This window comes from Leptodactylus fuscus, chromosome 9 (genome assembly GCF_031893055.1).
Source record: "Leptodactylus fuscus isolate aLepFus1 chromosome 9, aLepFus1.hap2, whole genome shotgun sequence".
Taxonomy (NCBI): Eukaryota; Metazoa; Chordata; class Amphibia; order Anura; family Leptodactylidae; genus Leptodactylus; species Leptodactylus fuscus.
Window position 1 is genome coordinate 81993515 of NC_134273.1, and position 17458 is coordinate 82010972.

A 17458-nucleotide genomic window follows, 5' to 3' on the forward strand; every position below is an offset into this window, starting at 1 on the left:
ATAGTAGTTATATTCTTGTACATAGGAGCAGTATTATAGTAGTTATATTCTTGTACATAGGAGCAGTATTATAGTGTTATATTCTTGTACATAGGAGCAGTATTATAGTAGTTATATTCTTGTACATAGGAGGTAGTATTATAGTAGTTATATTCTTGTACATAGGAGCAGTATTATAGTAGTTATATTCTTGTACATAGGAGGTAGTATTATAGTAGTTATATTCTTGTACATAGGAGTAGTATTATAGTAGTTATATTATTGTACATAAGGGCAGTATTATAGTAGTTATATTCTTGTCCATAGTAGATAATTATAGAAAATAGATAAAAGCTCATGAAATGTTTGCTCCATTGAGAGCCATGATGGGAAGTACAAAAAATGAATTTAGCAAAACCTATTTTGTTCCTAAACGTCTTTCCCATTGTACTTAGCCTTGTGATTCCATTGATATTAATATCCACTGCGCCTGAAATTGCACTTCAGATTGTATTTGCTATCTAGAGGTTCATTGTGGCAGAGAACAGCTTAGATAACCTTGCCCTACGTCACGCTTTCTTCACCAAGCCGCCATATGACTCTCTATGGACCGCAGTGGTCTTTATCTACCGCTTCCTATTAGTATGTGACTCTACAAACATCTCTTGATCTTCGACTTCACAGGAATTCTTCTATAGGATTTAATTTCTGTCTGCATAAAAGGAACGCTATACAAAAAGGCAGCGTATGAAGTGCAGGCTGTGAAGCTGAGAGTTATGTCTGCCAGGAATAGAGGGACGGACTTAGGAAAGTGCAATGTCCTTGTATAGGAGAAGCGAGGACGCTAGGAGCTGGAATTAGACAGAAATTCCCATAGACCCCGAGGCCTCTTGAAGTTTCAGACAGAGCAAGAAATACCCTCATTACTGCGACAAAGTCAGTGCAAAGTCTTTCAGAGGTTACTAAAGAAATGACGGAAATGCCTTTAAGATGAACATCAAATTTACACTTAATGGGATGGAAACCAATTTTTTGGGGACCTCCACCATCTCCAACTCTTTGGATCCTCCAATCGGCGCCGCTCCACTGATTCTGATGCAGTTGGAATTTTTTCTCTAGGGCACACCATTCCTGAGCAACCAATGCAGGGGTATTCAGTATCCAATATGCTAATTAGGCTCTCTACTGTCAGGTGGGAGGCCCCTAACTATCTGCTCCAGCCTAGGACTGCCCATCGGACGTTAGAGAGCCTAATTGGCATATTGTTGAATGATTACAAAAAACACCGCACTATGGAGGACTTAACATAGGTTCAGTGCATTAAATTGAATGATGGCCTTGCAATCCCCTATTTCTCCTGTGGAGGCACTGTAGGAATAGTGAACACTAGCTGCCTGGTTTCCCCAAAGATTACACCTTATCTAACTGGGAGTCTCATCAGTAGGACATCCTACCGTCTATAGGTTTTGTCATCCAGATCACTAGACAGCACTTAAAGGGCAAAGTTTTTTGTAGAAAACTTTATATTTCTTCCCATTAATTCTTCTTTCTCTGCTGCCAGTAACATATTGAAAGTCGTGAAAAAGCTTCAGCGGGTTTACTGTAAGAGAAGGATTCTTGGAGATTAAGTCTGCAGCGGAGTGTAGAGACCGAACCTTTACACGGGAATTCTCACTGTAGCCTAGGCTCAGCCCAGGAACATCTTCAGATTATTCAAGGCAAGAAAATACAAAAGTATCAAAGGAAGGGACAATCCAGGCCTCGAAATAAGACATAGGAGTCAACGCCAGCAAATAGGGCAACGTGTGGCAATGGCTAGGGTGACGGTTTGGCCACGTAAGGCCTTCTTCAGGACCTACAAGTAATCCTATTGTACATACACTCACCGGCCACTTTATTAGGTACACCTGTCCAACTGCTCGTTAACACTTAATTTCTAATCAGCCAATCACATGGCGGCAACTCAGTGCATTTAGGCATGTAGACATGGTCAAGACAATCTCCTGCAGTTCAAACCGAGCATCAGTATGGGGAAGAAAGGTGATTTGAGTGCCTTTGAACGTGGCATGGTTGTTGGTGCCAGAAGGGCTGGTCTGAGTAATTCAGAAACTGCTGATCTACTGGGATTTTCACGCACAACCATCTCTAGGGTTTACAGAGAATGGTCCGAAAAAGAAAAAACATCCAGTGAGCGGCAGTTCTGTGGGCGGAAATGCGTTGTTGATGCCAGAGGTCAGAGGAGAATGGCCAGACTGGTTCGAGCTGATAGAAAGGCAACAGTGACTCAAATAGCCACCCGTTACAACCAAGGTAGCCAGAAGAGCATCTCTGAACGCCGCACAGTACGTCGAACTTTGAGGCAGATGGGCTACAGCAGCAGAAGACCACACCGGGTGCCACTCCTTTCAGCTAAGAACAGGAAACTGAGGCTACAATTTGCACAAGCTCATCGAAATTGGACAATTGAAGATTGGAAAAACATTGCCTGGTCTGATGAGTCTCGATTTCTGCTGCGACATTCGGATGGTAGGGTCACAATTTGGCATCAACAACATGAAAGCATGGATCCATCCTGCCTTGTATCGGTAACGGTTCAGGCTGGTGGTGGTGGTGTCATGGTGTGGGGAATATTTTCTTGGCACTCTTTGGGCCCCTTGGTACCAATTGAGCATCGTTGTAACGCCAAAGCCTACCTGAGTATTGTTGCTGACCATGTCCATCCCTTTATGACCACAATGTACCCAACATCTGATGGCTACTTTCAGCAGGATAATGCAATGCCATGTCATAAAGCTGGAATCATCTCAGACTGGTTTCTTGAACATGACAATGAGTTCACTGTACTCCAATGGCCTCCACAGTCACCAGATCTCAATCCAATAGAGGAGCATCTTTGGGATGTGGTGGAACGGGAGATTCGCATCATGGATGTGCAGCCGACAAATCTGCGACTGCAACTGTGTGATGCCATCATGTCAATATGGACCAAAATCTCTGAGGAATGCTTCCAGCACCTTGTTGTATCTATGCCACGAAGAATTGAGGCAGTTCTGAAGGCAAAAGGGGGTCCAACCCGTTACTAGCATGGTGTACCTAATAAAGTGGCCGGTGAGTGTAGGGTACACTTAGCAACTCTATGTCATGGGGACAGCAATATTTAAGCCGCACCTATTGTCAACCAGGGCCATGTCTAAATTTGTCAGAGGTCTAACCAAAAATTCTGGACAGTTCCTCCAAATTTGAGACAGTTGGCAAGTGTGTCAAACCATTCCATTGCCATTATAACCATTCTTCGACCAAGTCTTGAGGAATATAATGGACTCCTCAGGGTTATCTGTAGGGTTTCCTTTAGAGTCGGGACCAGCGCCTGGGCCCAAAGTACCATAGGAGGTCCACTTGATATCTACAATGTGATGTGATGGAGGGTTCCACAGGCAGAGGGTGCCAGGTCACTCTGATGGAGGGTTCGTTTTAATCTTTGCAATGGGGCCACTCTCTTCTATGGTTGCCACAACCAAGGTGCGTCCATCCGTTCTGTGCGGTCAGGGCCTACTGGGAGTTGTAGTTTTGCAGAGTAGTCACAGGTTGGAGACCACTGATTTGGAGATTATGGGGTTATCTGGGAACATAGCGGCTACTGAGCAGATCAGACCTTTAGAGCAACTATTTAGTGCAATATATAAACCGTGTTTTCATTTCTGTTCTCAGTATACCGTGGCGGCGGCGGTGGCGTCTACGGGAAATGTAATACCTTGTCTCGCGTTCCCTAATTAAATTGTACTCATGTTTTGCCCTAGGAGGGCAAGTGAAATTCAGACATCTTATGAAGTGATCAATATTGTGTCCAGCGCCAGCGTGCTGCTTAGTAGTGCACCCGGCCATATCAATCTCCGGCTCTCCCAGGAATACGGGGCCTGCAAACCATTGTCACGTCTTCCTCCCGGGGTTATTCTTCTGCCAATGGCTCCGGTCAGTTACATTTTTGCTTTAAAGGGGTTCACTATGTAATGGCAAGGCCTAAAGTATACATTGCGCAACGTTGCGCTTGGTAAGGACTGAAGAGGCCATAGCAATCTATCCATAGCAATATCATACTCATGGACACCCCCTTTAATAGATGAGGGTCTTAAAAGTGATGGGAAAATTCCTTTAAGTATGGATGAAAATAAAGAAATTCCATCACATTCTATTTGAAGTTCTCCAATATCCGGAAAATTGTCTATCAGAGAGGGTCAAAGTGCAGGGACCCCCAGTGATCACAAGAATGGGGGCTTTTGCACCCCCTTTTGAATGGAGGGCCTGGTCACCCATCCATAGGACAGTGCTCAGGTTTGTCCTGTCACTCCATTTTTCGGACCCGTTACCCCTTATCCACTGGTATCTTCGAAGTACCTTAAGGAATAGTGAGCAGACATCTTAAAACTGTCCTTGCTAACCCTCACATCTCCACTTTTACCCTTGACCTATTGTAGCTTGCTGCAGGAAGAAGCTAAGTTACGGCAGCCATTTTTAGCCACTACGACGCCATCATTTTGTCACAGAGTCACCTGACTTCATAGGAACGCACAGACCCTGCTCGGCCCTCCCTTCACCCTCGTCCTGTTATAATGAATCCAGCCAGGGCATGAAAACCTAAAATATCACATTTTTACGGTTTTATTGCTTCTTCCATAGAGACAGACTCCCTTCTAGCAATAATTGGAGATTTCCTCTAATCCTCACTTTAATAATAGGCGACCCGTCAGGACGACCTGTTCTGTGCCGCGCAGAAATACTTTGTTCCTGATCTTCCCACTTCTTTTCCTATTGTAATTACTTTCAGCTTAATTATTAACTAATGAGAAGCGAGCGGTAAATGTCAATTTATTCATCTCCATGTAATGATAGGAGAAGGAACGTCTAACCACGGGCGGACATGATCTGCTTCACTTCATAGTCAGGATCGACCATTGTTATTGGTCAAAGCGCCCAAATACATAACCCTGGTATTCTGCAAATTTCAAGGGGACATCTCAGCTAGATGGTTTTTGGTTGTGAAAACTTCCCTGCCGGTGGCCATATTGGAATAGACAGGACGGCCGAGCCTGTGGCCCCAGCCTGAGAAGCCGATGACTTTAGGTGTACTGTCCCTTTAAATCAAGATACTTATCTACCAAGCTAAACTTACAAGTCTACTTGGCACAATCTCCCGGCCAGATTCCGAGTTTAAGGTATAATTGAGAGATTAGAGAATTCAGTGAATATAATGGCGCATTATTAGAAGTGCTTCGTGTCTATAGATGGCGGATATTAACGACTATGTGTAATCACCATCAGCGTCTTAGCGAGGGAGGAGGGAATGACTGGTGCAGGACTAAGTGTGCAAGTCACTGCCAGCTACAGGTGTCCTGCGTGGTCAGGGCAGAGACAGGACATAGACACAGAATGCAAATCTGCTGAAATCCTCTGTGCTGCTGGTGCCCGTTATTTAGGGCTTTTCAGATCTTGACTCTATCCCATCACATCCAGCACTATTTATTGAAATCCATCGCCTTCTATATTACTTGACATATGTTCTGAAATACTCTGTGCTACTGGGAGCAATCCTATCACTATATTACCCTCAGTGCTATGCACTGATTTTGGCCGCGAGTCCCGAGGGTGCAGCCACCATTGCAGAAAGGTAGAGCAGTGTTAGACTTTTTGCAAATAGAAGTCGGGGTCACACTGCAAACTCCATATACTAACATGAATGAATAGTGTATAGCTGACCCAGCGTGTCGCCGTGCCCTTAACATGCAGCCTGGGCCTCCTTGAAAACATCATATAATCAATGGACGGGTCACTTCCCAATACATGCATGTCCTAAAATCCTCTGTGCTGCTGTGGCTATTCCCAAATTCATATATCTACCTGGTTACTGAATGCAGGATCCAGCTGCCGGGACCCTCACTGATCAGACACATATCCCCTATTCTGTGGGACAAGCACTAGATTGCATCGCACCATTTGCACCTGCTCCGCTCTGTAATATTGGATATTGCTATTGGATATTGCTGAGCACAGTCACATCTATAGAGGGCTATTAGACATATAGAATGGAGTTACTATATGCTATTTGATGACTCCCATACACGTCTTTCTGTGATGATAGTAATGGGTTAGTGTCCTCGCCCAGGAGATGGGTGACCTGTATTATTCAGAGATGATAAATATTCCATATGTGCTGGTGCAAAGAGGACTTCATTTATAGTATATGTGTGCGATGTATATATCTATATTAGAGACAGTAATGGCTTCATGGAAGAATAACGGGGACATTGTATAATTGATGAAGGTCCAGCGAGGAAGCATTAACCCTTACATGGCGCCATCACTTCCACTTAGACCAGATTTGGTATAAATCCTTAAAGGAATATGCCAGATACGGTTGCGTTATGCTGAGTGCAGGGCCTGCGGAGTCGGACCATGACGCAGAGATTTAAGTTGCATCAGATTAGTTTGTGATGCCATAAGGCATAACACAGTGTATTGCTTCAGTCTGGAGTGTTCCTTTAAGACTCCTTAATGGTAGATTATAATATATTTTGTTATCTTTTTTTGTAGGAGTTTACTGGATATGGATACATTCTCCAAGTCTGACCCAGGTAAGTGCTACTCTCATACTCATACTCTCATATCATACTGAACCGAGCAGAACTGCAGTGTAAAGCATGGGGAATGAAAAGATCAAAGCATCATAGGTGCAAATAAAAGAGATGCCTGGAGGGAATAATAAATCACCCCATTGTTCTAAAAATTTTAGACAATCCTGGCAAGAAAATGGATGCACCTTTCTCCTTCCCCATTTCGATATCTCAGTACACTATTGGCTCCTTTTAGCGTAATGTTAGAGATGCTTTCTCTGTGATCATCCCATCAGATATCTTCCCCTGCTCCTCCTCCCCTCTCGCAGCATGCAGCCTCACTTCTGCACGGAAAGACACTGCAGCTGCATCCCCCTCCTCCCTGTCTTCTATTAACAAATTTACAGCAGATGGGATTCTGTTGGTGAGGAGGTCTCTGAACATTTCCAGAAAACCTGAAGCCCAATAAGATATGTTACAAAGTCTCATGTATGAGTAATTTATAAAAAGAACCATGACGTGGAGGGAATAGTAAATTCCCCCATTGTTTTTGATCATTTGGAATAACCTTGTTAAGAAAATGGACACATTTTTCTCTTTCCTTCTAAATCAGGGGTAGGGAACGTACGGCTCTCCAGTTGTTGCAAAACTTCAATTCCCAGCATGCATACCTGCTCTGCTGTTCTTGGAACTCCCATGGAAGTGAATGGAGCATGCTGGGAGTTGTAGTTTCACAGCAGCTGGAGAGCCGAAGGTTCCCTACCCCTGTTCTAAATGTACAATTGTCTGATGTCAGAGGTGCCTTGAAAAAGATGTGTTCCCCTGGTCACAGCATGAGAGACACTGCAGCTGCACCCCCCTCCTCCCCTATGTTTTCCAGTTTTACACTAGACGGGTTCTGGTGGATGAGGAAGTTTTTGAACATTTCCAGAGAGCCTTCAGCTTAAAAAGATATGAAACAAAGTCTCACATATTAGTAATTTATAAAAAGCCATGATAGAAATAGCTAAATGTTGTGGAAGGAAGGGTAAATTTCACCATTGTCTTTGATAATTTGGGATAATCACTTTCTCCTTGCCGATCTTTGTGTATAATTGGCTGATGTCAGAGGTGTTCTATATACTATCCTCCAGTGTTCCCCTGTTCTTCCTCCCCTCTCACAGCATGATAGACTCTGCAGCTGCATCCCCCTCCTCCCTGTCTATGATTTCCAGTTTTATACTAGATGGTCTATTGGTAAGTGAGGAAGTTTTTGAACATTTCCAGAGAGCCTTCAGCTTAATAAGACGTGTGACAAAGTCTTGCATATTACTAATTTATAAAAAGAGCCTTAAGATATTAATAGCTACTCATTAACTCTTTGCCTCTTGACACATAATTACACTATTACAGGTAGAGTCCATCAGTCTGTCATATAATATACAGATGAATCTGACACTTTCCGTCTCGGCGATGTATAATGATTGACAGAGCTTTATATATAACTTAAAATTACAGCTACTGTGAAATGAAGCCAGAGATTAGACGGAGCAGACGTACATCTCCCGCATCTCCAGCGCGTCCTTTGGGGAGGACTGAGAGTATAAAGAGATTATCCTGCCACAAAAATCAGATTATAATTATGACTTGTGAAACCTGTACAGTATCCACTGACAATCTCCTTGTGTTTTCCAGTGGTCGTCTTGTATGTGCAGGGGATTGGGAACAAAGAATGGACCGAGGTGAGATATTATGGCTTTTTTACCATAAAGAGTTACATACGATTAGAAAAGGTTGCTGCATTTTTTTGCCAATAGAGCTACAATACCAGGCACAACCACGGACAAGGGTGGCGCTGTTTGGTGACTAATCAATAAAGGGATTATTTGTAGCTTAAAATAATGGAGTCGCATAAGTCTGCTTAGGAGCTGTGTACAGAAAACTGTAGGGTGTCTTAAGACAATGTGCAGGTTATTTTTCAGTTTGCGAGTATATAAACCATTATATAATTTCATTTCAGATATTGTGTTTCCTGCTGCAACAAATTACCCTTTTCTTTATAGAACGAGGTAAATGTGCTCATAGCTGAGGAATTTAATTACATGGCATCATCCCAGCCCGGGGTGGATTTCTAATATAGAAGGTGCCAGGTCATTTCACAAGTAATTATCCATTAACCTGATGGTAAAAGTGTGAGCTTAGCAGTTTCCTGGCACATGGATGAGGCCGCCCTGATCTACCAAAGAATATGAGCACCCAGGATCCAATTCTTGACATTAGTTACAGCATCCAAATGCATTGTGAGCGTCGCTATAAGAATCATTATGATCTGCACTACAAAAATAGATCTGATATAATACGTGTACAAGAATGTATAAGAACATAACTACTATAATACTACTCCTATGTACAAGAATATAACTACTATAATACTGCTCCTATGTACAAGAATATAACTACTATAATACTACTCCTATGTACAAGAATATAACTACTATAATACTGCTCCTATGTACAAGAATATAACTACTATAATACTGCTCCTATGTACAAGAATATAACTACTATAATACTGCTCCTATGTACAAGAATATAACTACTATAATACTACTCCTATGTACAAGAATAGAACTACTATAATACTACTCCTATGTACAAGAATAGAACTACTATAATACTACTCCTATGTACAAGAATATAACTACTATAATACTACTCCTATGTACAAGAATATAACTACTATAATACTACTCCTATGTACAAGAATATAACTACTATAATACTACTCCTATGTACAAGAATATAACTACTATAATACTGCCCCCTATATACTAATATATAACTACTATAATACTACTCCTATGTACAAGAATATAACTACTATAATACTGCTCCTATGTACAAGAATATAACTACTATAATACTGCTCCTATGTACAAGAATATAACTACTATAATACTGCTCCTATGTACAAGAATATAACTACTATAATACTACTCCTATGTACAAGAATATAACTACTATAATACTACTACTATGTACAAGAATATAACTACTATAATACTACTACTATGTACAAGAATATAACTACTATAATACTACTCCTATGTACAAGAATATAACTACTATAATACTACTCCTATGTACAAGGATATAACTACTATAATACTACTCCTATGTACAAGAATATAACTACTATAATACTGCTCCTATGTACAAGAATATAACTACTATAATACTACTCCTATGTATAAGAATATAACTACTATAATACTACTCCTATGTACAAGAATATAACTACTATAATATTACTCCTATGTACAAGAATATAACTACTATAATACTACTCCTATGTACAAGGATATAACTACTATAATACTACTCCTATGTACAAGAATATAACTACTATAATATTACTCATATGTACAAGAATATAACTACTATAATACTACTCCTATGTACAAGGATATAACTACTATAATACTACTCCTATGTACAAGAATATAACTACTATAATATTACTCCTATGTACAAGAATATAACTACTATAATACTGCTCCTATGTACAAGAATATAACTACTATAATATTACTCCTATGTACAAGAATATAACTACTATAATACTGCTCCTATGTACAAGAATATAACTACTATAATACTACTCCTATGTACAAGAATATAACTACTATAATACTGCTCCTATGTACAAGAATATAACTACTATAATACTACTCCTATGTACAAGGATATAACTACTATAATACTACTCCTATGTACAAGAATATAACTACTATAATACTGCTCCTATGTACAAGACTATAACTACTATAATACTACTCCTATGTACAAGAATATAACTACTATAATACTACTCCTATGTACAAGAATATAACTACTATAATTATACTGCTCCTATGTACAAGAATATAACTACTATAATACTGCTCCTATGTACAAGTATATAACTACTATAATACTGCTCCTATGTACAAGAATATAACTACTATAATACTACCTCCTATGTACAAGAATATAACTACTATAATACTGCTCCTATATACAAGAATATAACTACTATAATACTACTCCTATGTACAAGAATATAACTACTATAATACTGCTCCTATGTACAAGAATATAACTACTATAATTATACTGCTCCTATGTACAAGAATATAACTACTATAATACTGCTCCTATGTACAAGAATATAACTACTATAATACTGCTCCTATGTACAAGTATATAACTATTATAATACTGCTCCTATGTACAAGAATATAACTACTCTAATACTGCTCCTATGTACAAGAATATAACTACTATAATACTATTCCTATGTACAAGAATATAACTACTATAATACTATTCCTATGTACAAGAATATAACTACTATAATACTGCTCCTATGTACAAGAATATAACTACTATAATTATACTGCTCCTATGTACAAGAATATAACTACTATAATACTGCTCCTATGTACAAGAATATAACTACTATAATACTACTCCTATGTACAAGAATATAACTACTATAATACTACCTCCTATGTACAAGAATATAACTACTATAATACTACTCCTATGTACAAGAATATAACTACTATAATACTGCTCCTATGTACAAGAATATAACTACTATAATACTGCTCCTATGTACAAGAATATAACTACTATAATTATACTGCTCCTATGTACAAGAATATAACTACTATAATACTACCTCCTATGTACAAGAATATAACTACTATAATACTACTCCTATGTACAAGTATATAACTATTATAATACTGCTCCTATGTACAAGAATATAACTACTATAATACTACTCCTATGTACAAGAATATAACTACTATAATACTACCTCCTATGTACAAGAATATAACTACTATAATACTACTCCTATGTACAAGAATATAACTACTATAATACTACCTCCTATGTACAAGAATTAGAGATGAGCGAACACTAAAATGTTCGAGGTTCGAAATTCGATTCGAACAGCCGCTCACTGTTCGAGTGTTCGAATGGGTTTCGAACCCCATTATAGTCTATGGGGAACATAAACTCGTTAAGGGGGAAACCCAAATTCGTGTCTGGAGGGTCACCAAGTCCACTATGACACCCCAGGAAATGATACCAACACCCTGGAATGACACTGGGACAGCAGGGGAAGCATGTCTGGGGGCATAAAAGTCACTTTATTTCATGGAAATCCCTGTCAGTTTGCGATTTTCGCAAGCTAACTTTTCCCCATAGAAATGCATTGGCCAGTGCTGATTGGCCAGAGTACAGAACTCGACCAATCAGCGCTGGCTCTGCTGGAGGAGGCGGAGTCTAAGATAGCTCCACACCAGTCTCCATTCAGGTCCGACCTTAGACTCCGCCTCCTCCGGCAGAGCCAGCGCTGATTGGCCGAAGGCTGGCCAATGCATTCCTATGCGAATGCAGACTTAGCAGTGCTGAGTCAGTTTTGCTCAACTACACATCTGATGCACACTCGGCACTGCTACATCAGATGTAGCAATCTGATGTAGCAGAGCCGAGGGTGCACTAGAACCCCTGTGCAAACTCAGTTCACGCTAATAGAATGCATTGGCCAGCGCTGATTGGCCAATGCATTCTATTAGCCCGATGAAGTAGAGCTGAATGTGTGTGCTAAGCACACACATTCAGCACTGCTTCATCACGCCAATACAATGCATTAGCCAGTGCTGATTGGCCAGAGTACGGAATTCGGCCAATCAGCGCTGGCTCTGCTGGAGGAGGCGGAGTCTAAGGTCGGACCTGAATGGAGACTGGTGTGGAGCGATCTTAGACTCCGCCTCCTCCAGCAGAGCCAGCGCTGATTGGCCGAATTCCGTACTCTGGCCAATCAGCGCTGGCCAATGCATTCTATTAGCTTGATGAAGCAGAGTGTGCACAAGGGTTCAAGCGCACCCTCGGCTCTGATGTAGCAGAGCTGAGGGTGCACAAGGGTTCAAGTGCACCCTCGGCTCTCCTACATCAGAGCCGAGGGTGCGCTTGAACCCTTGTGCAGCCTCGGCTCTGCTACATCAGAGCCGAGGGTGCGCTTGAACCCTTGTGCACACTCTGCTTCATCAAGCTAATAGAATGCATTGGCCAGCACTGATTGGCCAGAGTACGGAATTCGGCCAATCAGCGCTGGCCAATGCATCCCTATGGGAAAAAGTTTATCTCACAAAAATCACAATTACACACCCGATAGAGCCCCAAAAAGTTATTTTTAATAACATTCCCCCCTAAATAAAGGTTATCCCTAGCTATCCCTGCCTGTACAGCTATCCCTGTCTCATAGTCTCAAAGTTCACATTCTCATATGACCCGGATTTGAAATCCACTATTCGTCTAAAATGGAGGTCACCTGATTTCAGCAGCCAATGACTTTTTCCAATTTTTTTCAATGCCCCCGGTGTCGTAGTTCCTGTCCCACCTCCCCTGCGCTGTTATTGGTGCAAAAAAGGCGCCAGGGAAGGTGGGAGGGGAATCGAATTTTGGCGCACTTTACCACGTGGTGTTCGATTCGATTCGAACATGGCGAACACCCTGATATCCGATCGAACATGTGTTCGATAGAACACTGTTCGCTCATCTCTAACAAGAATATAACTACTATAATACTGCTCCTATGTACAAGAATATAACTACTATAATACTGCTCCTATGTACAAGTATATAACTACTATAATACTGCCCCCTATATACAAGAATATAACTACTATAATACTGCTCCTATGTACAAGAATATAACTACTATAATACTGCTCCTATGTACAAGAATATAACTACTATAATACTGCTCCTATGTACAAGAATATAACTACTATAATACTACCTCCTATGTACAAGAATATAACTACTATAATACTACCTCCTATGTACAAGAATATAACTACTATAATACTACCTCCTATGTACAAGAATATAACTACTATAATACTGCCCCCTATATACAAGAATATAACTACTATAATACTACTCCTATGTACAAGAATATAACTACTATAATACTGCTCCTATGTACAAGAATATAACTACTATAATACTGCTCCTATGTACAAGAATATAACTACTATAATACTGCTCCTATGTACAAGAATATAACTACTATAATACTACCTCCCATGTACAAGAATATAACTACTATAATACTACCTCCTATGTACAAGAATATAACTACTATAATACTGCCCCCTATATACAAGAATATAACTACTATAATACTACTCCTATGTACAAGAATATAACTACTATAATACTACCTCCTATGTACAAGAATATAACTACTATAATACTGCCCCCTATATACAAGAATATAACTACTATAATACTACTCCTATGTACAAGAATATAACTACTATAATACTGCTCCTATGTACAAGAATATAACTACTATAATACTGCTCCTATGTACAAGAATATAACTACTATAATACTACTCCTATGTACAAGAATATAACTACTATAATACTGCTCCTATGTACAAGAATATAACTACTATAATACTACCTCCTATGTACAAGAATATAACTGCTATAATACTACTCCTATGTACAAGAATATAACTACTATAATACTGCTCCTATGTACAAGAATATAACTACTATAATACTACCTCCTATGTACAGGAATATAACTACTATAATACTACTCCTATGTACAAGAATATAACTACTATAATACTGCTCCTATGTACAAGAGTATAACTACTATAATACTGCTCCTATGTACAAGAATATAACTACTATAATACTACCTCCTATGTACAGGAATATAACTACTATAATACTACCTCCTATGTACAAGAATATAACTACTATAATACTACTCATATGTACAAGAATATAACTACTATAATACTACCTCCTATGTACAAGAATATAACTACTATAATACTACCTCCTATGTACAAGAATATAACTACTATAATACTACCTCCTATGTACAAGAATATAACTACTATAATACTGCCCCCTATATACAAGAATATAACTACTATAATACTACTCCTATGTACAAGAATATAACTACTATAATACTGCTCCTATGTACAAGAATATAACTACTATAATACTGCTCCTATGTACAAGAATATAACTACTATAATACTACTCCTATGTACAAGAATATAACTACTATAATACTGCTCCTATGTACAAGAATATAACTACTATAATACTACCTCCTATGTACAAGAATATAACTGCTATAATACTACTCCTATGTACAAGAATATAACTACTATAATACTGCTCCTATGTACAAGAATATAACTACTATAATACTACCTCCTATGTACAGGAATATAACTACTATAATACTGCCCCCTATGTACAAGAATATATCTAGTATAAGTCGCCTATTTTAGCAGACTTCTCCCCTTGTGTGTCCTGTTATACGTGCTCTTACCTTGCTGTATATATCTTACTGTATACACCTCTGCATTCATTACTTTCATAGAAATCAGCTGTGCTTTGCTCCTTGATGTGTGACACTGGGATTTGCTCGGAGTTACTACTTGTAGACTTAATCTGGGGCAAGTGTATTACGCTGGATTTCTGGAGAATCCCTCCTGGTTTTGCAGACATTTCTTGCCCACTCCTCGGATTTAATTCCTAGCTGGCTATTCCAGGAAATCATAAAAGCTTTCCTTACCTATAGGCACTGGAGTGTATATGGGGGTGCCATGTAGCAGTCACATCTGGGCTTTGCTGTCTGACAGACCCCAGCGGTCTCTTTTCCACATTAGAAGACACCGGTATATAGACTAAACGGCACATGGTGGATGGGGCCCTGGTCCAGATTTTGCCTCGGGGCCCCGGAGCTTCATATTACCCCTCTGAGCTTTCGATATGTAGAGCCGGCCGGGGCCCTGTAATATTATGTCTGTATCTGACACACGAGAGCGCTCGCTATGAATTACCCGGTAAATTCCTTTCTTATTTCCCTGAAGTAAGAAGATTTATCACATTACCTGTAGTCTAAGCTGTGCGGATCAGACGGTAATATTATCACGTTTCTGTGTTTCCGCCTGGGCTGCAGATTCCCAGACAATATTCTAAATGATATTCTCTTCTAATTGTATCATATTCACTCATTCTGTCCACATATTAGACGTTTGGAACAAGTATTCGCCCCTGTTCACATGGTGACCTGTCTTTAGGATCCGACCGCCAGGACCCCACAGATCAGCTGTTTGAAGAGGCCACAGCATTCAGTTGAGCATGGTAACCTCTTCATTGAATGTCATTTGTTGCATAGTGGTCAGTCCCATTCCTTTGAATAGGACTGAGCTGCAGCTGTACCATGTGATTGATGAGAGTGATGTCATCAGAACAGGAAAGAAGCTGTGGTGCTCCTATTCACTGTGATCTCTTTAAACAGCTGATCAGCAGGGGTTCCACATGTGAGACCACATGTCAGACCCCCCTTCCTGCATTCTTAGATACATGGGAAGGGTCCTTATGCAAAGCTGTAGCATGTGACTAATGAAAGGATGTCATCAGCACAGGAAGGGCACACCATGCACTTGCATTCACATGAATATTGGTTAGACTGCTGATCAGCGATGGTCCTGCATGTCAGACCTCCAGGGATCACATATTGATAAACTGATCTTAGGATAGGCCATAAATAGATCGGTGCTGGAAATCCCCTTTGACCCCCTTCCCATATTGTTCCATACACGTCAAGCAACCATCTCCCGCAATCATGGCCAGGATTGGAGAAAATTCAGATCCCTTCCATTTACCAAACTTTTGTCACTACAGTAAAATTCCAATAATCTAGCAACGTGATACTGTTTTATATGCTGGACGGGGGTTAAAGGGAACCTGTCAGATCTTTTGGGAGACTAAACCACCCACAGGTCCTTATAGACCAGGGATTTAGTATCCCAAATTGAGGCCGATGAGTCTCTGGTGCTCCTAGCACCTGCGCTGATCTTCATTGAAGCCAAAGATGGACATCAGAGATGGCTCCATGCTTATGGGAATCCTATGGATGACAAAGTGGGCACCATGTCCACTGCACCTTTACCTTGAGACACATAGAGCACTTTACTCAGGGCCTCCCAAATCCATAGTTGCCAACAGGACCAAATTTACCGGGATTTTCAGTATCAACCTCAGGAAAATCAGGATGTCTTTGTCCCAGAAAGGACAGGGTTGTCCATTCTCAAAGTGGTGGTTTCAGGTCAGTTCAGAGGTTGGAAAGGCTCCTTGTAAGTATGTAGACCCTGTTGGGCTTCGATATCTGCCCTCGGGCTATGTCAGACTGGCCCACCAGAGGATCCTCCAGTGGGCTCAGGCTCTAACACAGTAATGGCAGAAGACCCCCAAATTTAAAGGTTGAAGGATGGGCCTTAGAATTATTTTATTTGGTGGCCCCAAGGAGCCTCAGTCCTACACTGAGTGACTAATGATCCTTCCTTAACCTACCTGCTGCTTATTGTCATCGTGGAGATGGCCTCAGGTTCACTTCTACTGGCCCAGTCCATTGGCAATTGAAAAGTTAATTTCTCCCGAGCCCTAGAACAGTGAGCACTCCTGATGGCCGGGGCACATGGGCCAGAGGTATGCATTAGAGATGAGTGTGACTGACACTTGTCTTCTGTTACGTGTAGTGATTACAGCTGGCCCCGCCACCTCGGAGCAGTCTCGGGTACAGAAGACCCCGGCAGATAATATCAAGTAATGAACTTGAGCAGGAGATGTACAAACCAAAAGAAAACTAAATGAGATCAGCATCTACTGGGAAATCTCACTTTGGTCACGGCCGCCAGGAAACCTAATTGATGCATTTCATTTTGCTCGTTTCTGTCTGATCTGATTTGATTAATTAGCCCCCCTCCCCCTCGCCCCGATTCTGCT

The 17458-nt window shown here is 40.5% G+C and overlaps 1 protein-coding gene across 2 annotated transcripts in view; it reads left to right on the forward strand.

Annotated features, from left to right (window-relative positions):
• CPNE9 (copine family member 9) overlaps positions 1–17458 on the forward strand; it is a 136472-nt gene that overhangs the window by 21458 nt on the left and 97556 nt on the right. For both annotated transcript variants that reach the window (XM_075287511.1, XM_075287512.1), the window contains 2 exons: positions 6565–6605; positions 8259–8305. In XM_075287511.1, coding sequence (XP_075143612.1) covers positions 6565–6605; positions 8259–8305 — 88 coding nt within the window. The remainder of the gene's footprint in view (positions 1–6564; positions 6606–8258; positions 8306–17458) is intronic.